The sequence below is a fragment of the Panulirus ornatus genome, chromosome 14 (assembly GCF_036320965.1).
Source record: "Panulirus ornatus isolate Po-2019 chromosome 14, ASM3632096v1, whole genome shotgun sequence".
NCBI classification, from domain to species: domain Eukaryota; kingdom Metazoa; phylum Arthropoda; class Malacostraca; order Decapoda; family Palinuridae; genus Panulirus; species Panulirus ornatus.
The window spans coordinates 9937301-9964800 of NC_092237.1; the positions used below are offsets into that span (position 1 = coordinate 9937301).

Sequence of the window (27500 nt, forward strand, 5' to 3'; positions counted from 1 at the left end):
GGTGTGACCCCAGCAACAGTCACTCGCCAGAGTGCTGTAGAGTACTTTATATACTGAGGAGGTGTGGAGAGGAGGGCCGTGAGGGATGATCAGCGTCCCGCCGTGAATGACCTGTACTTTGACTATTGATCTCATTCTTATTCTGTGTTCTAGTGATGTGTCTCATAGAAGGGTAGTAGTCATCATATAACACTCTAGTATTAAGTAGCCTATTAAATCCTCTCTAGTGGTTTATCCTCCAGAAATTACTCTTTTTTTTTGGGTACTTGTTCGTTCTTTCCCATTGTATATGTATGTATGTGTACGAATTTTCATGTATGTTTATGTAGTCAAAGAGCAAAGAAAGGCCAGGTCAGGACTTGTATAGGAAGTCACTGTACCGCTGTCAAATGCGCAAGCGCAAAGCCGTGTTTTTTTGTTGTTTTTTTTTACGTCACCGTGACACCGTCAATGCTATAAGCCCATTTCTGTTCTGTCGTCACGTTAGTAATGTATGATTCCTTCTTCTTCTTCTTCTTTAACCGTGACTTTGTTAACAGAGATTGTAGGTGTCGATTGCGTTCTATATCACCCAGTTCGTATAGGAGTGTTGCGAACTAACAAGTATTCTAATCCATGTGATTTGTCAAAGATGTCTCGTCTCTCTCTCTCTCTCTCTCTTTCTCAAGGGTTAAAAGCTATTAAAGTGATCGATCGCCTTTAACATCTTTAATATACGTGTGTCATTTGACATCCGTGAAGACACACACACATACACAGCGCCCTCCCTAAAGTGCGTGGCAGTTGCCTGGTCTGGCGTGGGCGCCGCTGAGTGAGCAGCGATCGTGGGGGTAGAAGGGATGTGCTGCGTGTGAGGTGTTGCTGCTCCCAGTGGTCGGCTTTCCTCAGCTCGGCTCGGCTTATAGCGGCGACTCAGGGGTTAAGGCTGGGGATGAGGAGGGATGGTACAATGTACTGTCAGGATATATATATATATATATATATATATATATGTATATATATATATCCTGACAGTACATTGTAGAAGGCGACTAAAAGGGGAGGGAGTGGGTGGCTGGAATATATATATATATATATATATATATATATATATATATATGTGTGTGTGTGTGTGTGTGTGTGTGTATGTATCGTAGAAGGCGACTAAAAGTGGAGGGAGCGGGTGGCTGGAATATATACATATATATCGTAGAAGGCGACTAAAAGGAGAAGAAGCGGGTGGCTGGAAATCCTCCCCTCTCGTTTTTTTTTAATTTTCCAAAAGAGGGAACAGAGAAGGGGGCCGGGTGAGGATATTCCCTCAAAGGCCCAGTCCTCTGTTCTTAACGCTACCTCGCTAACGCTGGAAATAGCGAAAAGTATGAAAGAATATATATATATATATATATATATATATATATATATATATATATATATATATATATGAAATATATAAATATATATAAAAAAAAATATATATATATATATTTTTTTTTTTTTTTTTTTTTGCTTTGTCGATGTCTCCCGCGTTTGCGAGGTAGCGCAAGGAAACAGACGAAAGAAATGGCCCAACCCACCCCTATACACATGTATATACATACGTCCACACACGCAAATATACATACCTACACAGCTTTCCATGGTTTACCCCAGACGCTTCACATGCCCTGATTCAATCCACTGACAGCACGTCAACCCCGGTATACCACATCGATCCAATTCACTCTATTCCTTGCCCTCCTTTCACCCTCCTGCATGTTCAGGCCCCGATCACACAAAATCTTTTTCACTCCATCTTTCCACCTCCATTTGGTCTCCCACTTCTCCTCGTTCCCTCCACCTCCGACACATATATCCTCTTGGTCAATCTTTCCTCACTCATTCTCTCCATGTGCCCAAACCATTTCAAAACACCCTCTTCTGCTCTCTCAACCACGCTCTTTTTATTTCCACACATCTCTCTTACCCTTACGTTACTTACTCGATCAAACCACCTCACACCACACATTGTCCTCAAACATCTCATTTCCAGCACATCCATCCTCCTGCGCACAACTCTATCCATAGCCCACGCCTCGCAACCATACAACATTGTTGGAACCACTATTCCTTCAAACATACCCATTTTTGCTTTCCGAGATAATGTTCTCGACTTCCACACATTCTTCAAGGCTCCCAGGATTTTCGCCCCCTCCCCCACCCTATGATCCACTTCCGCTTCCATGGTTCCATCCGCTGCCAGATCCACTCCAGATATCTAAAACACTTTACTTCCTCCAGTTTTTCTCCATTCAAACTTACCTCCCAATTGACTTGACCCTCAACCCTACTGTACCTAATTACCTTGCTCTTATTCACATTTACTCTTAACTTTCTTCTTTCACACACTTTACCAAACTCAGTCACCAGCTTCTGCAGTTTCTCACATGAATCAGCCACCAGCGCTGTATCATCAGCGAACAACAACTGACTCACTTCCCAAGCTCTCTCATCCCCAACAGACTTCATACTTGCCCCTCTTTCCAAAACTCTTGCATTCACCTCCCTAACAACCCCATCCATAAACAAATTAAACAACCATGGAGACATCACACACCCCTGCCGCAAACCTACATTCACTGAGAACCAATCACTTTCCTCTCTTCCTACACGTACACATGCCTTACATCCTCGATAAAAACTTTTCACTGCTTCTAACAACTTGCCTCCCACACCATATATATATATATATATATATATTATATATATTATATATATATATATATATATATATATATATATATATATATATATATATATATATATATATATATATATTCCTACCTCCCTACCAGCCATCACTTCAACCATAGTTCGAATCTGTGACAAATTTCCCCTTTTCTTTCCTTCTTCGCCAATGTCGTTCCGTCTGTAGGGTGAGAGACCAAAGGGAATTGATATGTAAACTGGACGAAGAAAAAGAAAAAAGATTCGAGATAATAGAACTAGTTGGCTGGTCTGGTCATTCCAGTTAACCTACGAAGGATGACGAATGACCTACGAAGGATGACGAATGACCTACGAAGGATGACGAATAACCTCCGAGGGATGACGAATGACCTACGAAGGATGACGAATGACCTGCGAAGGATGACGAATGACCTACGAAGGATGACGAATGACCTACGAAGGATGACGAATGACCTACGGAGGATGACGAATGACCTACGAAGGATGACGAATGACCTACGAAGGATGACGAATGACCTACGAAGGGTGATGCGTTCTCTATACAAGCGCTAGTCCATATCCAGAGCAATACACTACAAGTGAAGAACCTGCTGGCGTTTTTGTGAGATATCTAAACAATTTTTTCCCCCCTCTCTCTGAAACATACGTTTTTTTTTTCTTTTTTTTTTTTTCTTATAACGCCACATCTAAAACATCGCCCTCAGACGTCAAATCAGTGTGTGATACCCGTTCTCCTTTTAAAACAAAGTAACACCTCTCTTCGTTTTCTGAAGCGTAACGATATGCGAGAATGAAAAGAAAGAAAATAAAAGTCGATGTGTTTTGGAACCCTTCCTACGTCCGGAGGATATCCAAACGTTATCTGGGATGTCCTCTGTATACACACACACACACACACACACACACACAAAGGCCGGAACGTTTCCCCACCACCAGCACTAGCGGTATGCCCTCCAAACGTTCACTTTACTCACTTACGGCAGCAACTTTGGCAAGATTAGGTCAGGTAGATTGAGTTAGTGAGAGGATGGTAACCGAGTCAGCACTACCTTCCAGCCTCCTCCAACTCCTCCTCCTCCTGCAGCCTCCAGCCTCCTCCTCCTCCTCCTCCTCCTGCAGCCTCCAGCCTCCTCTTCCTGCAGCCTCCAGCCTCCTCCTCCTCCTCCTCCTCCTGCAGCCTCCAGCCTCCTCTTCTTCTCTGGTTTATCGCCTGACTGTGTGGTGCTGTGGGGTCGGTGGCTGTGGGAAGGTGATGGTGTTGGTGTGAGGCAGTGAGTGAGGGAAGGCGACGGTGCTGTGACGCAGTGGCTGAGGAGGGAAGGCGATGATGGTGTTGTTGTGAGGCAGTGAGTGAGGGAAGATGACAGTGTTGTGACGCAGTGGCTAAGGAGGAAAGGCGATGATGGTGTTGTGAGGCAGTGAGTGAGGGAAGATGACAGTGTTGTGACGCAGTGGCTAAGGAGGAAAGGCGATGATGGTGCTTCTGTGACGCCGCCCTGAGCAGCCATCCGGCGCACCCCTATCCCAAGGTGTGCGTCTGGCCCCCCACCTCAACCCCACATCACCAAGCACACAGCCCTCGCCCTCAAGGTTACACAGGGCCCGTCCCTCACCGAGACTCATGCGACAGTCGCAAAGTCTGACGTGGTGACGATGGTTCCTGGAAACTCACGACAAGGATTTAGATCATTTCTCTTCAACAGAAGATCATATTCCATGACAAGAATCGGAAGGCGCACCATTGCAGTAACTGAGGGAGTTGGGGATCATTTTCCCATCCCTGTCATTGTCCCATCCCTATCATTTTCCCATCCCTGTCATTTTCCCATCTCTATCATTTTCCCATCCCTATCATTTTCCCATCCCTATCATCTAAAAAGAGTACTGGTCCATTCCCTCTCATTATCACATTTTCCCTCATAATCCTCTTCACCTCATTATCCTCCTCTTTTCTCAACTGTCTCTCCTTATTGTCTAGTTGTTCCCCGTGGATTGTAGTCCGGACAGGATGACAAAAGAGATCCAATATCATAGTTTACTGGTGGGGGGGAAGGGGGTACAGAGTGATGAACGCGTGAGAGAGAGAGAGAGAGAGAGAGAGAGAGAGAGAGAGAGAGAGAGAGAGAGAGAGAGAAGGTTAATTAATCAAAGGATCTCTCTCTCTCTCTCTCTCTCTCTCTCTCTCTCTCTCTCTCTCTCTCTCTCTCTCTCTCTCTCACTTATTTTTTTGCGACTTCGCGAATCATCAGAAGGCAGTGGAGGCGAGAGGAAGGCAGCCAGCCCAGCCCCGTGCCGGGGCGAGGCGCGGGAGTGTTTGCCGTCTGGCTTGCCGGGGGGAGGAGGGAAGGAGGGGCAGTGTGCCTCCGTATGTACCAGCTGTCAACACAGAGGCTGGGAAGCTGTGTGGAGCCACCTGCAACCCCAGGCAAACCCTAGTTGGCTCGGGCGGGAGAGGAGAGGGAGGAGTAGGGAGAGGAAAGAGAGGAGTGGGGACTGAAGAGGGAAGAGTAACTTGCATATTTGTGCACATTGGGATGTTTGTACGTAACGGAAGCACTGCAGGTCGAATGGCACTCAAAGTAACAATGTTGACGTTGTGTGAGGGGAACCTTTGCCTGACCTGGACTTACAAGCCAGTCCTGCAGGTTAACGCGCACACGATAGCCACTGAGAGGGTTTGTGAATAGCATACATTACATTTTCTGGAATATCTAGGTTCATTAAAGTCGAGTCTTGTAATCAATGAAAAGGGTTTTGGAGGGGGTAAGCCGTTCTGATGTTTGAAACTTTACGGTATAAGAGAAAAAGTTTGCGGGTCATGATATATATTAAAGTTATCCATTTAGATGATTAAGGATTTATCCGGCCGCATTTCAGTTATGGATTATTATTATCATTATCATTACTGATCGGTCGGTCGGTCAGTCATACCGGGTGTTGAACAGTCGAGGCGAAGTGGCTCTCGAAGAAGGTCTGGTCCTACTGCTTAACAGCCGCCGGTCACGTTGAAGTCTAGTTATCTGGTTGTTTTGGATGGACTTCAAAACTTATGAAGTGCCGGAGTCACTGAGACCGTCAGCCTCAAAATGCGACGTCCGCCAGACGAAAGAATTCTTCACCACCTTCTTCAGGTGTCGAGGATAACTCTATGACCACCTTGTACGACACGCAGGGAATACGAGGGCACGGGGAAATGAAACACGATAAGTTCCCAGGTGCACTTTCGTGTAATAATCACATCATCATGGGAGGTACAAAAAAGAGATATGGCTGCCCGTTGATATACACCGAAGAGACGAGACTAGAAATGATAATAATCTTGTGTATATATATATATATATATATATATATATATATATATATATATATATATATATATCCAGTCATGATAATACCTTATACATCTGCAAGTATTATAGATTTCCCCCATCTAGCGTTCCACATCATGCTCAGGCATCATCGGGCAAGAAATCTGAATACATCAGGGATGAAAGTCAAATCACTTTCAGCTGGGAATAATATTTCCTCTCCTCCCACAGCCTAGCCAGGAGATGGTCCCCCCTCCTCCTCCTCCTCCTCCTCCTCCTCCGCGCTCACCGCCACCACCTCCTCCGCCTCATCCTCCCACGGCCTAGCCAGTAGATGGTCCCTCCTCGTCAGCCTCCTCCTCCTCCTCCTCCTCCTCCGCCACCGCCGCCACCTCCTCCTCCTCCTCCTCCTCCTCCTCCTCCTCCTCCTCCACCGCCACCACCTCCTCCGCCTCATCCTCCCACGGCCTAGCCAGTAGATGGTCCCTCCTCGTCAGCCTCCTCCTCCTCCGCCACCGCCGCCGCCACCTCCTCCTCCTCCGCCTCATCCTCCTCGTAGCTCTCTCCTCACCTGGGGGTTTGAAACAGTCGAGCATCGTACGTCAGCTGGACCTTATACTGAGGCGCGGAGGAGCGGGCGTTGGTTTGGACGGATTGAATGCTGAACTCGATGGATGGGCTGTTACGATCGTCGGTTGTTTAAAAAGCTTTCGACGTTTATGATTTTTTTCGTTTTCTTTTTTAGGGTTTTTTAGGGTTTTTTTTTTTTAAATGACTGTGAGCGAGAGTTATACACAAGAATCATAACTAAAATCAAGTTATGTTTTTTTTTAACGAGAGATTTTGTTTTTGTTTTTTTGTGTGGTTGTTTTCAGCGAAGGATTGTTGTTTGTTGTTTATTTATCAACGAAAGATTGATTTTGATTATTTTCTAACGAAAGATTCTTTTTTTTTCTGTTATGAAACCTGGCGTGGTCGTCCGTGCCCACCCGCCGTGGTCGTCCGTCGTCCGTGCCACCCGCCGTGGTCGTCCGTGCCACCCACCGTGGTCGTCCGTCGTCCGTGCCACCCGCCGTGGTCGTCCGTGCCACCCGCCGTGGTCGTCCGTCGTCCGTGCCACCCGCCGTGGTCGTCCGTCGTCCGTGCCACCCGCCGTGGTCGTCGGTGCCACCCGCCGTGGTCGTCCGTCGTTCGTGGCACCCGCCGTAGTCGTCGATATGAGCGTGCCTCAGCCTCACATGCTGGAAACCTTCCACGGAGTGGCCTTGAAGCCCGGCAGGTCACTCTCTGTGTGTGTGCGTGTGTGTGTATGTGTGTGTGTGTGTGTAAAGACGGCGTCCTCTCTCTCTCTCTCTCTCTCTCTCTCTCTCTCTCTCTCTCTCTCTCTCTCTCTCCCCAGTTTTTCCCCTAAGCTCCAAAACCCAATTTTTATCCATCCCATTTTTGGATGATAAAGTTTTTTTCTTTCAAGAGTTTAAAGAAGAAGAAAGAAAATATGAATCAAAACCTTTGATGGATTTCGCCGCCACCCGTCGCTTGTAAACACAAGAGCTGGGATATCTTCTCTGTGGAATTATGTGATTCAAAAGTTCAGGTTTCCCTCTCCGCCGTGGTTTAGCAAGACTCTTTGCCACAGCGAGTCGGACATATCTAGCCCGAGCCGTGTGGGTGCCGGCCACAGCCATGAGAGAGAGAGAGAGAGAGAGAGAGAGAGAGAGAGAGAGAGAGAGAGAGAGAGAGAGAGAGAGGACGTGTATATGAGGCTCAAAAGTTTGTAGAGAAAAAAAAAGTTCCAGGGAAAGTTTTACGGCAAATGGAAGTTTAATTGCCATTATGTGAGCGGTCTGGAAGAGTCCAGGCACAGAAAAATATGGGAATATTACTGTCATGAATAAAGATGCGAATGAGAAGAGAGAGAGGGAGAGAGAGAGAGAGAGAGAGAGAGAGAGAGAGAGAGAGAGAGAGAGAGAGGGCGGAGGGCGGCGCGGCAGACATGAAAGAGTGAGTGGTAATGGATAGTGAGAGTAAAAAAAAATAAGAAAAAAAAAGAGATGCAAATGAGAAGTCGACACTTGGAAATATAAGGTGGTGGCTTGGCCAAGTGTGAGTGAGGGTTCCAGAGTGAGAGATGGGAGGTACGAAGGATGAGCGAGTGTGTGGTTAGACTATGAGGTATGTATATATATATATATATATATATATATATATATATATATATATATATATATATATATATAGGAGATGCTTGGATAGTATCTATTCTCCTCTATCCCAAGGATAGTAAAGTATATAACCAAGTATGATTGGTAGATTTAGTAAGAAACGTAACGTGTTTGAGTCTGTTACCCAAACTTGGCAACTTCTTCCATTTCCTTGCTGTTCTGTACAACTGATCTTCGTGATATCTGAAGTTTCATTGATGTGAATCCACTTTTGCCCATTCTCTCTCTCTTAGGTTCATGTTTCTCGTAGTGTTTGTCTATCCCTATTTCTTGTGCTGTGTTTGTCTATCCCTATTCTTTGTGCTGTGTTTGTCTATCCCTATTCTTTGTGCTGTGTTTGTCTATCCTTATTTCTTGTCCTGTGTTTATCTACCCCTATTTCTTGTGCTGTGTTTGTCTATCCCTATTTCTTGTGCTGTGTTTGTCTATCCCTATTTCTTGTGCTGTGTTTGTCTATCCCTATTTCTTGTGCTGTGTTTGTCTATCCCTATTTCTTGTGCTGTGTTTGTCTACCCCTATTTCTTGTGCTGTGTTTGTCTATCCCTATTTCTTGTGCTGTGTTTGTCTACCCCTATTCTTTGTGCTTTGTTTGTCTAGTGTTTGTCTGCCCCTATTTCTTGTGCTGTGTTTGTCTATCCCTATTTCTTGTGCTGTGTTTGTCTACCCCTATTCTTTGTGCTTTGTTTGTCTAGTGTTTGTCTGCCCCTATTTCTTGTGCTGTGTTTGTCTATCCCTATTTCTTGTCCTGTGTTTGTCTATCCCTATTTCTTGTCCTGTGTTTGTCTGTCCCTATTTCTTGTACTGTATTTGTCTATCTCTATTTCTTGTCTTTTATCTCCGTGCCCCTATCATCCCCTTTTCCCATTAGTATATGTCCATCAAATCGCTCCTCACTCTCCACCAGTTCAGAGAAGGCTAGGGTTGTGTTTTTTCTCTCAATCTCTCGCTATATTGGAGGGTTCCACTGCCTGTTTAATCATTAGCATCATCCTTCTCTGTACGCTGTCAAGGGGAGACTTCATCAATTGCGTCGACTTTGCGGTACGGTACGGCGACTTAAGTTATGCCCCGTCTGTTTTAAGTGAGGTTTGGCTGGAGGCGAGTGGACCTTATGTACACACACACACACGCGCGCACATTTCCCCACGTTTGTTTGCCCTCGCTCTTTTGTAGTCACCGGGCCCTTGACATCGTACTGAAGTGATTTCATTCTCTGAAGTCTTTTAATCTCGTCACGCGTTTGAACTCCAATCCAGTTACCTACAGTGGATATAGGGTTTCAATCTGTATCCCCCTTTTTTTGTTTTGTTTTCGTCGTACACGGCGCGTGTTGATCCGGAAGGCTGTATGAAATGTGTGTCGAAGCGATGGTGATCGTCAGATATTTTTGACGTGGAATATTTTCCACCATCTTGGCCGATGTTGCTCAAGGTCGTGCGTATGGTATGGTCAGGAGTTGGCACCCTGGCCACACTCAGCGTGACTCAGGTCAGTCCAGTCACGGACTCTGGGTCACCACCACGGACCCTGACACACTGGCCACACTCAGCGTGACCCAGGTCACTCCAGTCACGGACCCTGACACGCTGGCCACACTCAGCGTGACCCAGGTCACTCCAGTCACGGACCCTGACACACTGGCCACACTCAGCGTGACCCAGGTCACTCCAGTCACGGACCCTGACACACTGGCCACACTCAGCGTGACCCAGGTCACTCCAGTCACGGACCCTGACACACTGGCCACACTCAGCGTGACCCAGGTCACTCCAGTCACGGACCCTGACACACTGGCCACACTCAGCGTGACCCAGGTCACTCCAGTCACGGACCCTGACACACTGGCCACACTCAGCGTGACTTACTTGTGTCACAGTTGGCGTCGACTCCTGAAGGGTTACGGGAAGGTGTGGTTTGTGCCAGTGCGTCGCCCTTGATGAACAGGAGGGTGTTGTTCCTCCTGCCCTGCCTGAGTGAGAGGAGGAGGGAGGTAATGCCCAAGTCATGCGCCCGCCCCACCCCAGGTCCAGACGCGCCACCTTGCATCTTTAAAGTCGGTGGTTGTCTGGCTGGATGGGAGGCACGGAAGAGACAGTTTCACGTAAAGAAAAAAATATTGAAACCACAAGAAATTTATTTTATTTCCCCCCCCTCGAACCAGCGTCCTTCCTCGTTGTTCGAATTCGATATGTGTGTGAAGCCACGCGAAACGCAACCCGTCCCCACGAAGGTGAGGTACAGTGACGGCGTCGGAGGCCGCCATATGGCTTTTGCTCCCGAGAGCTGGCTGGGTGGGCTGGCTGGTTGTGTACGCCCCCCTCCCGACCACTAGCTAGACTACGCGATCCTCGACTTGCTGCTGCTGCCTTACGGTCGTTTTGACTTCGCGTGTCGCCGTGCGTCTCTCTCTCTCTCTCTCTCTCTCTCTTTCCTCTCTCTCTCTCTCTCTCTCTCTCTCTCTCTCTCTCTCTCTCTCTCTCTCTCTCTCTCTCTCACTGCCCGTGAAATCACTCCCATAGTTGGATGAGGAAGACGGCAACGTATCTACCAGTTGTGCAACTTAACGACAGTAAAAAGTGTATATAACCCCAAGAGGCCGTGGAACTGAAAAAAAAGTTATCCACCGGGAGGCGAGTCAGGAAAGATGAAGGCTATTGAGTTGATGGAATCTGGTGCAGGGGGCGTGTAAGTGCAACGTTACAACGGTAAAAAGAGTCAAAAAAAAAAAAAGATGTAACAAAAAGGAGTGAAAAGATGGTAAGGAATGGGTAGAGAAGCCAAGAAGAATATACAAATGAAGGAGAAACGCTGTTGTGTGTGTGTGTGTGTGTGTGTGTAAGGGTGTGTGTGTGAGGGGGGACGGACCCTACAGTAGACGTGAGAGGCAGTCGGAATATAGACAGCGAGGAGCAGTGGGAGGAGGATGGGTTTTGAGGGACGTAAAAGAACGGTACGTGGTCTTGGGGAGAGTTAAAGGACTGTAAGTGGTCCTGGGGAATATAAAGGACTGTACGTGGTTCTGGAGGAAGTAAAAAGACAGTAAGTGGTCCTTGGGAGAAAGGACAGCACGTAGTCCTTGGGGAGCTAAAGAGGACGGTACGTGGTGCTTGGGAGAGAAAGGAGGGTACGTGGTGCCTGATGAGGTCAAGGACGCGTACGTGTTACGGAGGAAGTGAGATGGTGTAGACTCGGGAGAAAATCACCGAAATACCCTCGTGCTTGCTGACCGTGAGTGGTTGCCGACCGTGAATGGTTGCCGACCGTGAATGGTTGCCGACCGTGAATGGTTGCTGACCGTGAATGGTTGCCGACCGTGAATGGTTGCCGACCGTGAGTGGTTAGAGTGAGGAGATTTAGATGAGAACCAGGTGTTACCCTGGTTATCCACGCGCTCCCCGGCACCCAGAAACCTAGGTGATGTTAAGCCATCCCATCCATTTCCTGGATACTTGGAAAGATATCTAAGAAGAAAAAAGAAAAAAAGAGTCCGTTGGAGATAAGATGGTATGAGATTAAATGTAAGAGAAACGAGATCAAGGTGTGGAAGGATTTAGGTAAGAGAGTAAAAACAGTAATGTATCTTACTCAGCACACATCCGTCCATCTTCCCTCGGTGCCAAGGAAACTGTGTAAGAAAGTTGGAGGGAGCGGAGGAAGACGCATTAAACAGGAGCAGCAGCTGGAGGTGTGGAGCGTGCGGTACACAGAGGAGGCTGTGTGGTCTCGCTTGGGGAGGGCACAGATCTGCAGGAGCGTTAGAATCGTCTCGAGGGGGACCCAGTGTAGATGGTTAGCTGGGAGAGGAACTCAGGACATGGGTCTGTATAGCCCGACTTTGTTGAGTTACATCAGTAAACTGAAATGAAATCTCTTCTTGGTATGTTTAGAAACGTTCTATGTATATCGTCTTGAGGAAAAGACGAGCATTAAAAGAGATGTGGACATGAATTGCAGGTTTGTCTTGACGTGGGTCGGCTGTGACCAGATGCGACAGATGCGTCTCCTCCAGTGGCCTCCTCCCCCACCACAGCGCGGGCCAGGATGGGAAGCGACGTGAGCCCATCTCGGGTTGCTGTATCCTGCAGGAGTGAAACGTCTTGGCAGATCATAGATTGGTATGTCGGGAAGTAACGAACCTCCAGGAAATGAGAGGTAGTCTGAATTACTCGTTTCTTTTTTTTTCTTTTTCATTTTTTTTTCTTTTCATTTCGTTGATTTCCTGGAGAGTGAGTGAGCGAAGGGTTATTTCATACATCGTCACCTCACGACTCAGCGATCCAGTTTGGGTGCTGAAGGTACGCGTCCATGTCTGCTTCGACCGTGTCCTGTACGTTGAGGTGTCCTGTACGTTGGGTTTATCGACCGAAGTGGGTTGGGTTTATCGACCGAAGTGGGTTGGGTTTATCAACCGAACTGGGTTAGGTTTATCGACCGAAGTGGGTTGGGTTTATCGACCGAAGTGGGTTGGGTTTATCGACCGAAGTGGGTTGGATTTATCGACCGAAGTGGGTTGGGTTTATCGACCGAAGTGGGTTGGGTTTATCGACCGAAGTGGGTTGGATTTATCGACCGAATTGGGTTAGGTTCATCGACCGAAGTGGGTTGGATCTATCAACCAAAGTGGGTTGACTCTATCGCCCCAGGTCGGTTGGGTATATCGACCACGCCCTACGCTAATGCGGACTGGCTTTAAGAAATCAGTCATGTGATTAATCTGTTCATTTCTAGAATGGGACCTACGTACTCAGGCATCCTTAATCATATGTGTGAAAGGCTATTACCTATTTGTACTGTATGGGGAAGGGACTTTACACTCGTGCGTGTGTGTGTGTGTGTGTGTGTGTGTGTCCTTGTCTGTGATCTTCATTCGCCAAACGTTGTTGGAATGGCGTATCCCTGCTCGAAAACGAATTCGAGTATCGGCACGTCGATCCGGACGTTACAAACCAATTTCGTTTTCTTTTCCTCGTATTTCTCTCTTGAGTGTTACATTGTAGTCATGTTGCTGGGCTTTGCATCACGCTGGAGCTACTCTGCCACCAGAAGTGAGAGGTGGGAGAGGCAGGGTAGGTGAGGAAAGACAGAGTCTGTACTTTATGGCGTCTTGTCTGAATTGCAATCAAGCTGGGTACAGAGAGAGAGAGAGAGAGAGAGAGAGAGAGAGAGAGACAGACAGGGAGAGAGAGAGGAGGTAGGGGGAGAGGCCTCCCTTCCTCCCCAAGAGTGAGTGAGTGAGTGAGGCAAGTGAGCGAAGAAGCAACTTGTCTCATTACCCTCAGGGATGCTGCCTGGACATGAGTGAGTGAGGCAAGCGACACAACTCATCTCATTACCTTCAGGGGTAAGGGAAGCAAGAGAAGCCACTTGCCTCACTACTTTTAGGGATGCTCCCTGGACATGGGTGAGTGAGGCAAGCGACGCAACTCATCTCATTACCTTCAGGGGTAAGGGAAGCAAGAGAAGCCACTTGCCTCACTACTTTTAGGGATGCTCCCTGGACACGGGTGAGTGAGGCAAGCGACGCAACTCATCTCATTACCTTCAGGGGTAAGTGAGGCAAGCGAAGCCACTTGCCTCACTACTTTTAGGGATGCTCCCTGGACATGGGTGAGTGAGGCAAGCGACGCAACTTGCCTCATTACCCTCAGGAGTGCCTTCCCTAACAAGGACTAACCCCTAACTTCGCCCACTTCACTTTAATCTTTAACCCTGGTTTCAGGAAGTTAAATGGAGGCAACTTTCGCGACACATTAAACTTCATTTTACTCTTTTTTTTCTTTTTTTACTTCTCAATCCTGGGAATTGCCTCTTCCCTCGTACCATCTATTACTTCTAGAGAAGGAAAGGGTCAAATAAAACCAGCATGGAAACATCCTCATATAATCTATTACATATGTACATACTCTATGTATAAAAATACTTTCTGGAAATTTGTCATATATAGAAACATAAAATGATTTGTTAATTATATTTGGTCATCAGAGGAGTGTATACCTTATTAGTTCTTGTACGTAAATCCTTAATTTAAAGGAAAAGAAAAAAAAAAGATTGGAGATGGCAATATTGCAACCCCTTCCCACACACGGCTCTTGTTTATATACATAAAATAATTGTTATACTTTGGTATGAGATATACTTGTGGCAGGAGCTACAACAGTAGGCAGCTACGGTTCTAAGCTCTGGGGTATAACCTACACTTATTGTCTTTCTGGGGCAGGGGAGACATATCTGTGACCAGGAGGCAGAGGAGGAGGAGGCAGAGGAGGAGGAGGAGGAAGAAGAGGAGGAGGTACTGTGGACGGGGGAGGATGGAGGCTTCGGGACGTCCCTCCCACCCAAGAGTCTGGGGTAACAGGAGTTCGGGTGGGACCAGGTGCGGGTGGGGACAGGATCTGGGTGGAACTGAAGTCTGGGTGGGACCAGGTGCGGTTGGGGACAGGATCTGGGTGGAACTGAAGTCTGGGTGGGACCAGGTGCGGGTGGAACTGAGGTCCGGGTGGGACCAAGGAAGGAGACAGGATCCAGGAATATGACCAGAAAAAAAAATGTCATTCCCGTTTACTGACTGACACGGGAGGTAGAGGGAGCACCACTGGTCGATCCTGGCTAGTAGTGGTAGGTGTCAGTCTTTGGCTGACTAGCCACCTCCTCCCTTCCTGGCGGCGTCATACAGCGTCAGCTGAGGGTGTGGCTGGCTGACTAGTTGGCTGACGGTGCAGAACGTCAGGAAGGGGAGCTCCTGCTGAATACAGTGACGTCTAACACGCAGGACATTTGAGGGGGAGGGAAACTGTGGCATCATTGGTGATGGGTCGAGTCCACTGATGATGAGTGTAGGACTTGGGGAGAGAGAGAGAGAGAGAGAGAGAGAGAGAGAGAGAGAGAGAGAGAGAGAGAGAGAGAGAGGTGGTGTTGTTGGCAGTGGCAAGATGGGGGAGGGTTCCTGGGGCAATGAGGGGTGATGGGGAGGAGATTTTCCACCTCTCCGAAGGGGAAGGTTCAGCGGCGGGGGGAAGGTAAACAGATGTCCTTTGAACGATTACCTCACATCAGTATTATTTAATGTCACTGAGGGGTCGAAGGTCTTTGTTTCCGTGTCGGTGGGAAAAAAAAAGGAGTTGAGAGGTAGTGATGATGACAGGGGCTTTCACACTAGGTCACAGAGGGTCGGGTTGACGTGAGTGAGGTAGAGGAAGAGGAGGAGGAGGAGGAGGAGGGAGAAGAAGAAGAAGAGGAGGAGGAGGAAGAGGAGGAGGAGGAGGAAGAGGAGGAGGAGGAAGCAGAAGAAGAATAAGAGGAGGAGGAGGAAGAGGAGGAGTAGGAGGAGGAGGAGATGAACGAGAAGCAGCAGAACCAGGAATAGGGAGAAGACCAGATCGGAGGCGGCCTTTGGGAGAGAGGGGAACACGCCGCTCTCTCTGGGTAACAGACGACTTGGAGAGGATAATAGAAGTGCCCTGTTGGAGCAACAGACGGCCTGTGGGAGCACCAGACAGCCCACTTGGGAGTAAAACAGAGTGGGAGCAGAGGCACTGGGAGGGAGATGGCGAGGTGAGGATGAGCGGCGGAGGGAGGGGGGAGTAAAAGTAATCGAGTGTTGTGACTGGCCCAAAGATGTGAGATTCACCGGCCCCCCCGCGCGCCAGAACGCGCGTGCACACACACACACACACACACACACACACACACACACACACACACATATCCCCCCCTCCTCCTCCCTCCCTACCCCTTCCCCCTGCGGCATACCTGCCTATGCCGTCAGGATTTTGACTACGTCACACCAAACAGTGAACAACCATCCCGTGGGGAACATAAAAACAGTGAACAACGACCTAAGAGTTCAAAGCAGGTCCTACAGAACACTTAAGTTAGAAGGTGTTTGGGGGGCAGCCGGACGCACGTACGGACGTACAAAGGTAAGACACACACACACACACACACACACACACACACACACACACGCACACGCAAATATGGTGGTGGTGGTGGGGAGAGGGAGTTCTTCACTGGATTTCTCCTACAAGGTATTTTTTTTTGTTATCGTTTTCTGTATCTCATCATTTGTGGTATGTAGTCTCATGGTGTCGCCTCAGCCCATCGGTCACTTGCGTGGCCTTCATTTTTTTTTTCTTTTCATTCTTAGGAGAGGGTTGGGTGAGGTTGGTACCTCAGTCACTTCCGTATCCCACCTGTGGGATCGTAAGCTGTCACTCATCCCAGCAAGAGCAACGAGAGCCTGTGTCGTATTGCGAGACTGTGTCTGTGTGACCTGAGGGGACGTCACGACAGTTTCTTCGTTTGTTTACGTTTTCTTTGCGAGACACATAAGTTCCTGTCTTAAAGTTCCGGCAAGAGAAAGTTTTGTGACCTTACGACATCCTAGGCTTCACAACCCCTCCCTCTTTTTTTTTGAGGGGGAGAGAGGTCAACACTCCAGAGGTTGAGTTTACCACAACGCCGAAGACTTTCTTCAATAATAAGTATTCTAAGCGAACCTCAAACCCGTTTTATATAAGTTTACAAATTCGCTGTTGTTTTCTTAGCTGCCTGAACAAACAAACAAACAAAAAAGGTCTGATCTATCATTTCTGTCATCGTCGTCTTCGTAACCCATATGACGCGAAGACGTGTCCGAGGCTACTGTTCGAGCACGGAGCTATTGTGCCTTGTGACCCGTGTGTGTGTGGGTACTGTTAAGTATACGAGGCTAGCAGCGTTCCTGCCTGACGGTGTGGTGATGGTGTGGGTGTTGGGGGGGAGACTTTATCGTGTGTCGTGTCGCATCACAGGATCAGTTGTGCACTTGGCTCATACGAGGCTAGCAGCGTTCCTGCCTGACGGTGTGGTGGCGGTGTGGGTGTTGGGGGGGAGACTTTATCGTGTGTCGTGTCGCATCACAGGAGCAGTTGGCCACTTGGCTCAGTTGTTATCCTGGCCTCCTCACGTGAGCAACGGCTGAGGATACTCGGCCTGGATGACGCCGTGTGAACGCCTTGTGGAAACCCAGGACGGCATCTGAAGACTGACTTTGGAATGCTACTAGCCATCCCTCCTAGCCCTGCCACTGGCTGTGGAACTAGCCATCCCTCCTAGCCCTGTCACTAGCTCTGGAACTAGCCATCCCTCCTAGCCCTGCCACTGGCTGTGGAACTAGCCATCCCTCCTAGCCCTGCCACTAGCTCTGGAACTAGCCATCCCTCCTAGCCCTGTCACTAGCTCTGGAACTAGCCATCCCTCCTAGCCCTGTCGCTAGCTCTGGAACTAGCCATCCCTCCTAGCCCTGCCACTGGCTCTAGAACTAGCCGTCCCCCTAGCCTTGCCAGTGTCTCTGGAACTAGCCCTGCCACTGGCTCTGGAATTAGCCATCCCTCCTAGCCCTGCCAATGTCTCTGGAACTAGCCATCCCTCCTAGCCTTGGCACTAGCACTGACAGTAGCACTAAAACTAGCACCGTCCGCTGCCCGCAGACCATAGACTCCCAGCCACTAGTCCTCCCATGCCCCAAGTCGCCCACGGAGTTCGAGAGGGCAGGAGACATCGAAGTAGGAGGTCGTCCCTCGACCATGCCCGCTGGGGTTCAGCACCACTGGAGCAGCAGTCTTTGCCAAAAATTTCCCGAAGGAAGTGTTGATAGTGTGCGATACTTTTTCGTAATATTTTTTCCTACTCTTTCCCAGTCAATTTCAAGAGCTTAAAAAGGACGTGAAAGTTCAGAGTGTAACTTTTTCCAGCATGTTACTAGAAGCTGCGTTTCATCCCTCGGTTCTTTTATGGCCGAAAATATCAAAAAGTCCCTAACGGAGATGGGGTTTAGGTTAGGCTCGGCGAACTAACGAAGGTAATCTAGTCTCTCTGGTAATTAGACCTTGAGGTGAATAATATAGTCACAGCGGGAGGGCCGTTGAATCAATACTGATGATAAAAGAATTAAGAATGAACTTTAATCATCTTCAGTCAGACTTATCGACGTGTTCGTGTCATAGGCAGCTAACCTTCACAGCGTTCGTGGCCACAGGTGCCACTGATGTACCATAGATAGTGGGAGTTATATGGTAGACGCCTTCCCCTCCTCCCCATATACTTGGCCTGGCGCCCTCCACTCACGACCACAACACAGATATTCTTCAGTGGACATGGAGTGTTGCCATCTACTTCCCTATAACCGTCTCCATGTGTTCGGTTTATACTAAATTACTGGAAAAAGCTCCTTTTTTTTTTTCTTTTTGCACAATATCTAAACACTTCCCAACGGAGACTGACCGGAAAAGGACGATGAAATTATTTTGTGACGACTGAGTCTGTGGCCAGCTGAAACCTCAGGTGTGCTCCACTCGCGCATCGTCTGGCACGGAGCACGACGCAGAGAGCCGTGTACAGTGTTGTACATTGTGTCGTGTACACGGGTGTGAGGGGTGAGGGGAATCCTCTGTGACCCTGCTGCTCTGTCGTAGTAGCCCAGCATCTGAGGAGGCCGCCCTTAAGGTCCTCTGCTCCCTTCCCTTCCACCCCTCACCGTCAGCACTGTCCTCAAGCAGTGGCGTCATTATCCCAGTGTCAGCAAATAGATTCCCGAGTCGTCGTCAGGCACCCACTGCTGTCGTGTGACCCCGCAGTGCCACTGTGTTGCACTCAGTGCCGTCGCCTGACCCTCAGTGTCGCCTTCAGTCGCCCGTAACTGGGGAACTGGTTCCTTCAGTCATCTGTGTTGATGAACCGGTTTTCACATAACATGTAAAATACATCACATTATCGCTTTTATTATTTTTTTTTTTTCATTTCGGTGTTTCAGAATGCAGTGTGGTTGTGTCAGCGTAGTTCGTGCTGTAGCGTGAATATCGTTCAGCTTCGACTCCTGTTATAACAAACGCTCGCGTTAACGGGAGGCCGTACGCTAACAATCAGGAGTTATCTGTGTGTTTCAGAGGGTTGGTCCACTCCCAGCTGTCACCATCGCCCTACAGGAAACCTCCAACGGAAAATCGTGTTTCTCTTTCTCGACGAAAACGACGAATAGCTTCACATAAAACAAATCCCAGTCAGACAGCGGTTAAGGTGGGACGTAGCACCTTGAACTTTGACCCCCCCTTCGCAAAAACTGCCTCTCGCGATGAAGAGAAGCTGAAACTATCCATACGAGATCCACAGATCTCGATCGTCGGACGAATGGCACGCAGGAGGTCGGACGCTCGTGGGTGGACAGGGTGGTAGTGTTGAGGAGGAGGAGGAGGAGGAGGAGGAGGAGGAAGCCGAGCCTCGACCAGCCAGCACTCGCCAGCGTGTCCCGTGCGGGAGGCGACCCTACACCGTGAGGGAGAGTGTAAGGTAGGGAGGGTTGAGGGAGAGGAGACAGATGATAACCGGTACAGAACAGCAAACATAACAGCGGATATGATCCCTACTTGGCACCTACGCGGGAGGCGGGCATCATGATGATGATGACAACACCACACGGCCGCCACCTCCGCCTTTTTGACTAGTTGTAACTCTACAAGGACGAGAGAGAGAGAGAGGGAGGGAGAGAGAGAGAGAGAGAGAGAGAGAGAGAGAGAGAGAGAGAGAGAGAGAGAGAGAGAGAGAATGACATCTTTGGTAGCCATCTTGACCAGCATGAAGAACAGACTCCGAGGTAGACTATCGGTGAAAAGACACACACACACACACACACACACACACACACACACACACACACACACACACACACACACGCGGATCCACGAAACGACTGTCGGTCACACGCGGGAAACCTGGTGACCACAAGGCGAACCCAGGAGAGATCCCCGATAGTCGACGTGGTCCAACGCTGGAACATCCCTCCGCCCGGAAACTACCGCTCTCCTGTGTTTCTTGTTGTGTTGCGCGGGGAAGCTCTCTCTCTCTCTCTCTCTCTCTCTCTCTCTCTCTCTCTCTCTCTCTCTCTCTCTCTCTCTCTCTCTCTCTCTCTCTCTCTCTCTTGTCGTGATTCACCTCGAGGGAGTTCCCCACACCTCAGGGAGCTTGGCATTACCTCAGGAGGGTGGGTGGGTGAGTTGGCACATGTATGAAGGAGGGAGGAGGGATGTGGCACACTTTAAAGTGGGGAGAGAGCGGGGTACCTTGCTAACGTAGGAGAATAACACCTGAAGAGGAGGAGGAGAAGAAGAAGCAGAGGTACTTGGGGAGTATGACACAGGCAAATGGCTACATTTGGCACATTTTAGCTGAGGATTTGGCAAGCCTTAACAAAAAAAAAGAGAAGATAGTCGAGGAATAACGTCCTCGAAAGGAAGTGTCGGTCACACCATTAAAAAAAAAGGGGATATGACAAGACTGTGGTAGCCTTAAATGGATGAAGTAGATCACCTTAAAAGGTAAATGGGGAGGGAGTTGTTGGTTGATCCCCCCACATCAGAGGGTAGTGGGACCCATCTCGGATGTGGACTTGGCCCGCCTAAGTTTAATTCGAGTGCTAACCCACTTCGCAGTGGGAGTAAATGTGACAGAGGACCCCAGAAAGGGGTAGGGGGTTATGACATCATAGAGTGGATTTGACAGCAACGAAATGGGGAACTTCGACGACCGAACGGGAGTTAAGAAATGGATTATACATACATCACGTTAAAAAGGAGAGAGAAAAGGTTCTAGAAAATAATAGAAAAGATCTGATCGTCGGGGAAAAAAAGTGGTATATGTAGAAGATATACATAAGGACAGACTACACACAGGAGTGGTAGACGGACGTACCTTAAAGAGAAAAGAAGCTTTAGATGCATCCAGTAAAGGGTCACTGAACACAGGCGTAGGAGCTCTTAAAACAGAGCATGCAACAGAAGGCGACAAGCACAGCAACTTAAAAATCTAGGGCAGCGGAGTACTTAAAAAAAAGGGGGAAGGGTAAAGGGGGAGAGGGATGAGTGGGATAGCGAGACACAGAGAAAAAATAAAAGGAGGCAGGTAAATACCGGGGCATTTGTGTTGTGGGGGAGGAAGAAGAATTTAAGGATGTCCGACATACCAGAGAGAGTGAAGCGCTCCCCTTTGGACGTGGGAAACTCACCTGAGGGCTGCTTCCTCGCCATGTGTACCGAGTTAGTTGCTCGAGTGGACTCGCCGAAGACAGACAGACAGCCATAATCAAGTTGAACAGACTCGTACAACAAGTTCAGAACTGCCTCGTTTGACGAGTTGAACAGACGCGTCGAACAACTTCAGAACAGCCTCGTCTGTCAAGCTGAAACAGACTCGCCTCACAAGATCAAACAGCCTCGTCTGTCAAGCTGAAACAGACTCGCCTCACAAGATCAAACAGGCTCGTCTGTCAAGCTGAAACAGACTCGCCTCACAAGATCAAACGGCTTCGTCTGTCAAGGTGAAACAGACTCGCCTCACAAGATCAAACAGCCTCGTCTGTCAAGCTGAAACAGACTCGCCTCACAAGATCAAACAGCCTCGTCTGTCAAGCTGAAACAGACTCGCCTCACAAGATCAAACGGCTTCGTCTGTCAAGCTGAAACAGACTCGCATCACAAGATCAAACTGCCTCGTCTGTCAAGCTGAAACAGACTCGCATCACAAGATCAAACAGCCTCGTCTGTCAAGCTGAAACAGACTCGCCCAGCAGACTGTTAAAACACGCCTTGACAAGTTGAACAGCCTCTCGCCCGACGAAGCTGAACACGCTCGTCTCGCCAGCTTAAACAGAGACCGCCCCCCCCCCCCCCCGACCAGCTGAAAAGGCTCCCCTTGTCCTCACAAACTCATACACTCACACACTCATCACTCAGACACCTCCTCTCAACCCGATCGTGCCTCTTCCCTCCACACAACTGTAATATTCCCGGAACTTTACAACTTTTTTTCTATTATTATTATTATCATAAACTTTGCCGTCTTCCTAAAGAGGAAAAAAAAGGACAAAAAAAACGTTTCCCTTATATGAAAAAAAAACGTTTCCCTTACATGAAAAAAAAAACGTTCCTACAGTAAACGTTCTACCCGTTGTATAAGACAGTATCACTTTGTACGAAGCTGGTTTCATCTCCAGGAAAATATAAACCAAAAAAAAATCCATAGTTTCTTCGAAAGCTTTTAACATGTACGTATCGTTTTCATCTGCTTCTAAGTTACACACACACACACACACACACCACACACACACACACACACACACACACACACACACCACACCACACCACACACACACACACACCGCACACACACACACCACACCACACACACACACACACACACACACACACACACACGCACACGTATGCTTACTGGTCAAGATCACTGGAAGAACATACAAGTTGGGAATTATTATCATACAAATACCTGGATATATATATATATATTCTTCTTTTTTCAAGTTTCATCTTAAAAATCCTATGAGAAAGTTTCATCTTCGCATTTCTTTTAAGGGTTATGATCTCTAGCTTTTTTCTTTCAAGTTTCACATTATCTTTGTTTTTTTCTTAAAGTTTCATTGTAACCTTCAGAAGTTTCACCTTGACATTTTTTTATTTAGGTCATATTTGGCTGTTTTATGAAGTTTTGCTTAAAAAAGAGATTGTAGTGCTTCATCTCAGCATAGTTTCATCTCAGCTTAATTTCACCTCAGCTTAGTTTCACCTCAGCATAGTTTCACCTCAGCTTAGTTTCATCTCAGCTTAGTAGCATCTCAGCTTAGTTTCATCTCACCGTAGTTACATCTCAGCTCAGTTTCATCTCACCTTAGCTTAGTTTCATCTCAGCTTAGTTTCACCTCAGCTTAGTTTCACCTCAGCTTAGTTTCATCTCAGCTTAGTTTCATCTCAGCTTAGTTTCACCTCAGCTTAGTTTCGCCTGGTCTTGCGTCACGATACACCGTGGAGAGTGTTGTGCATCCTGCCTCGGCAGTGTTGTGTTACACACTAATAATGCCTTTTCCTCTATCACTTCTGGAATGAAAGCGGTTCGCTACACTTAAAAAGAGAGAAAAGTCCCTCATAGCGCGTCCAAAACTTTAGAAAAAAAAAAGTGAAGAAATAGGGATGGTGAGGGTCGTTGACCCTGCGCTAAACGAGTGAACGACCTCGTTGGATCACATCAGGAGCCCCCCTTAAATGAGTATGTTTAACGAAAAGATGAAAAAAAAAGAATTAAGTTCGCCCCTCTGTTACGGTCTCTACAACACTTGTGACGGTGTGACGGCTCTGAGCGTCACACCTTGGGCCGTCACTGGAGAGGGAGAGGGAGGCGATTGAACTCATTCATGGTCACCACGTGTCCACGTCACAGCACTTCACAATGCTCGCGTCACGTGCGCGTCACTCTGGTCACAGTGCGCGTCACTTTGGTCACAGTGCGCGTCACTTTGGTCACAGTGCGCGTCACTTTGGTCACAGTGCGCGTCACTCTGGTCAGAGTGCGCGTCACTCTGGTCACAGAGCGCGTCACTTTGGTCACAGTGCGCGTCACTTTGGTCACAGTGCGCGTCACTCTTGTCACCTTATCACATCAAGCGCAAGATCTGCGCAGAACTTAACTTGTTCCATCTGGACCAAGACCACGTCGTTCAAAAAGCTCACTTCGTCCAAAAGTTCTGCTAGTGGGCCCAGGAAAGTTCCATTTGAGCCACACTATCCAGTGAAAGCTCACTTTGTCCCAAAAAAAGTTCCAACGGGTCACATCATCCATAAAAGCTCACTTCGTCCAAAAAAAAAGTTCCAACGGGTCATATCGTCCGTAAATGCTCACTTTCGTCCAAAAAAAAACGTTCCAACGGGCCACTTCGTCCAAGAAATTTCAGCGGGCTACTTCGTCCAAAAAAGTTCCAACGAGCCTCATCGTCTATAAAAAGTTCCGACGGGCCATATCGTCCATAAAAAGTTCCAACGGGCCTCTTCGTCTATAAAAAGTTCCGACGGGCCATATCGTCCATAAAAGCTCACTTCGTCCATAAAAAAAGTTCCAACGGGTCACATCATCCCTGAAAGCTCACTTCGTCCATAAAAAGTTCCAACGAGCCACGTGATAAAAAAAAAAGTTCCAGTGGGCCACGTCTTCCCCTCCAAAAAAAAGCTTCACCGTCCAAAAAAAAAAGTTCCTTGTGGGCCACATCTTCCGAAAGTTCCAGTGGACTGCGTCATCTCAAAGTTCCTCAGCGCTTCGCCAGCGCTCACTCCGATGCCTTCACGTAAACCAGGAGAGGCCTCCCGCTCTTGCCTCCCGCTCTTGCCTCCCGCCCCTTGCCTCCCGCTCAAGCCAGGCAGAGGCGTAACGCAAGTCTCTGAAGTCGACGCTACGCGCATGGAGAACTAGAACCCCATTTTCTTTGACCTCTTTAACTTCCCCTCTCGGTCAGGCATGAACGTGTATCTACGTAGGTGGTGACGTCATAATCGGGAGTCAGCTGATGGCGGTGACGTCATGATTAGGAGTCAGCTGTTGGCGGTGATGCCAGAGTTGGGAGCCAGCCAGCTGTTCGTGTTGACGTCAGAGCCGGGGAGTCAGCTGTTCGTGTTGACGTCAGAGCCGGGAAGTCAGCTGTTCGTGTTGACGTCAGAGCCGGGGAGTCAGCTGTTCGTGTTGACGTCAGAGCTGGGAGTCGGTTATTTGGTGGTGACGTCATAGTCAGGGCTCCAGCTGTTATTGGTGACGTTAGAGATGATGACGTATGTCTAATTGTTTACTTCCCTATTTGTACTGTACGGGGGAGGGAGGGTTTGTTTACACACACACACACTCTCTCCAAGCTCATCCAATAACCTTGTAAATGTACTTCACATTTTTTTCTAATCAATTTTTTTTTCTCGTGTCCAATTTCATGTTATGGTCTCTGGTTGTTCCCATTTCTACATCTTTCGATGAACTGTTCGCTCCACATCGTCGACCTGGTTCGATACTTAAGAGGTCAGCGCTTACTCTTCTCTCTTCCATGGGTGACCAATTTAAGTACGCCTCCGGCGTAAGGAGGTTATGACAGACTAATCTGTCGCACTGACACACACACACACACACAGTTCGAGGCTTGATATCAGTATGACAGTGACCCATGCCAGACAGGGGCCCCTCTCGAATCTAGTTAACAAAATGATAATTGTCTTTACCTTTAACAGAACCTTGTTGATATACAACGAGAAAATGAGGGTGTCTGTTCTGGTCAACAGAGGTCGTATGGCAAGATATTTTGCCTCCCGTCGGGAGCATTTCGTGTGTGCGTCTCGTCTCCCACATGGGAACAGAACCTGTTCAGTTCTTCTTGTCTGTCTTTGGCTGCGATACTCCACCACCCTCACTTCGTAACTCTGCCCAGCATCTTCCCGCTGCAGTCACACTAATAGAGATGAAACACAGCCTGGCTGTGGGGTCTGGTCTGTTGTAAACACTTTTAGACTCGTCTGTCGGAGCCACACCAACCCAAGCCACCCTCCTCCCTCCCCCTCGCCCTGATATATCTTGCCTGAGAAGCTCTCACGCTGATGAGATCTGGCTATAAGGCTCTGCTCGCCTCCTTGCCTCTACACAACAAGAGCTTTACCTCTTGTGTGTGAGTGGGGCAGTTACCTCGGGTATCTCGTGGCGGCCGTTGCTTTTGCTGACGACTTTGCCGTTGGCCACGATGGAACTCCCGGCAGAATGGACGTCCACCTTCTCCCTGATGCTCCCCCAGATATTTGGGGAGTTCGGTGGTGATGACTCCAGGGAATCATTGTGTTCCAGTGATGGACGGGTGTCCTCAGAGTCGATACGCTCCAAGGAGACCTTTGAGAAGTCGAAGCGCAGTCCGTTGTTCCGGAACATGGCCTTCTTGCGGTACCTGGGAGGCACGGGGTTCGAAGTGGTGATGTTGTCGTTATCCGAGTCCATCGGCGAGTCGGAGAAGCTGTCGGAGGACCACGAGACTCTCTTGGTCTTCCTGGCAGGAGAGAGCGGCGGCTGACAGCGGGAGCCCAGAAGCAGAGGCCGAGCTAACGACGGGCTGCCCAGGTCACCTACCATCTGCTGCGACGCGCTACGGGGCGGACATGCGACGGAATCTGCAGAACTTTCCTCCAGGTAAATGCAACTCATCTCGAAGTCCAGACTCTTCTGCTTGTTCCTGGCAAACAGCGCTCGCCGCAATGACGGGCGATGGTTAGAGAGGATAGAGGACGAGTTGGTGAGGCTGGAGGCGTCGGTCTCCTTCGACGGGTTCTCCTCCAGACTGTTGGACTGCGAGAGTAAACGGAAGAGCTTTGCGTTCCGATTGAGGGGACTCTTGGGCGGTGAGGCGGCTACCCTCTCCTGACAGTCCCCTCTAACCTGGTCGCCCTTAGTTTGATCGTGTTTGACCTGGTCGCTCTGCTGATCGTGCTGGCTGGCCTGGCCGCCGCCCGATATCGTAGGGTCGTTCGTCGGTCGAGATGGAGTGATATCTCTCGGTATGGAAGAACTGGAGCCCTTTGGCCGAAAGCTGAGCTCGGACGACCGTCGGACGAGCTTAGCGCCACCGCCGTCACTGGGCGTGGTCGGTGTGGGCTGGATGAGTATTTCCGACATGCGGCGCTGGAGCTTCTGCTGGAGCGGCAGCGAGAGGGAGGGCGTGACCGAGGGGCGCCTGGAAGCCGGCACCGACGGCGCCCGCGACTGGATCTCATAGTTGACCTCGCTGCGGTACAGCCGCTTCCTTAGGAAGTTCTTGAAGTTTTTCCGGAGCACTTTGCTCTTGACGCCGTAGACGAAGCCGTTGATGGCCGGCGCAAAAGTGAGCAGGGCGAAGTTGACGACGGAGACGGTGACTGGCACGTAAGTCCTGGACAGGGCCTCGTACAGCAGGCATACCGCCGACGGCAAGTACAGGATGATGAAGGTCCCGACGAAGTGGAACACTGTGGTGGCCGCCGAGCGTCCCCTATAACGCGTGAGGTAAAAGTGTGACTTCTGCGGCGTGACGGTGGCTTGGGCCGACACCGTCACGTCCCACAGCGCCGAGACGATGCGGTGGCGGTGGTGACGCGCGATGACTAGGATGCGGCCGTTGGCTGTGGCCACCAGGAGTGCCGGCAGCAGGTAGCCGAGCAGCGAGAGCGCCAGGGCATAGCCACGGCCTAGGAGCGGCGGGGCGGACACCACGTCGGGGAGGCAGGAGCCAGGGGGCCTCGGGGTGCTTTGAAGCTCCGGCAGGAGGAGAGGGAGGGTGCACAGCCCCGCCGACAGGAGCCACGACACGCACACCGTGACGGCCACGCGCCCTGGGGACACGAAGCGGGCGTAGTGCAGCGGGGAGGCGATGGCCACATACTTATCGACGTTGAGGGCG

At 49.1% G+C, this 27500-nt stretch overlaps 1 protein-coding gene and 1 long non-coding RNA gene across 4 annotated transcripts in view; one reads left to right on the forward strand and one right to left on the reverse strand.

Moving 5' to 3' along the window:
- Positions 1 to 27500, forward strand: part of LOC139753294 (uncharacterized) — a 483377-nt gene that overhangs the window by 299437 nt on the left and 156440 nt on the right. The window lies entirely within an intron of this gene.
- Positions 14106 to 27500, reverse strand: part of LOC139753293 (uncharacterized) — a 155358-nt gene continuing 141963 nt past the window's right edge. For both annotated transcript variants that reach the window (XM_071669581.1, XM_071669580.1), the window contains one exon: positions 14106 to 27500. This exon is cut by the window's right edge and continues 83 nt beyond it. In XM_071669581.1, the coding sequence (XP_071525682.1) occupies positions 25736 to 27500 (1765 nt within the window). In that variant the 3' untranslated portion in view covers positions 14106 to 25735.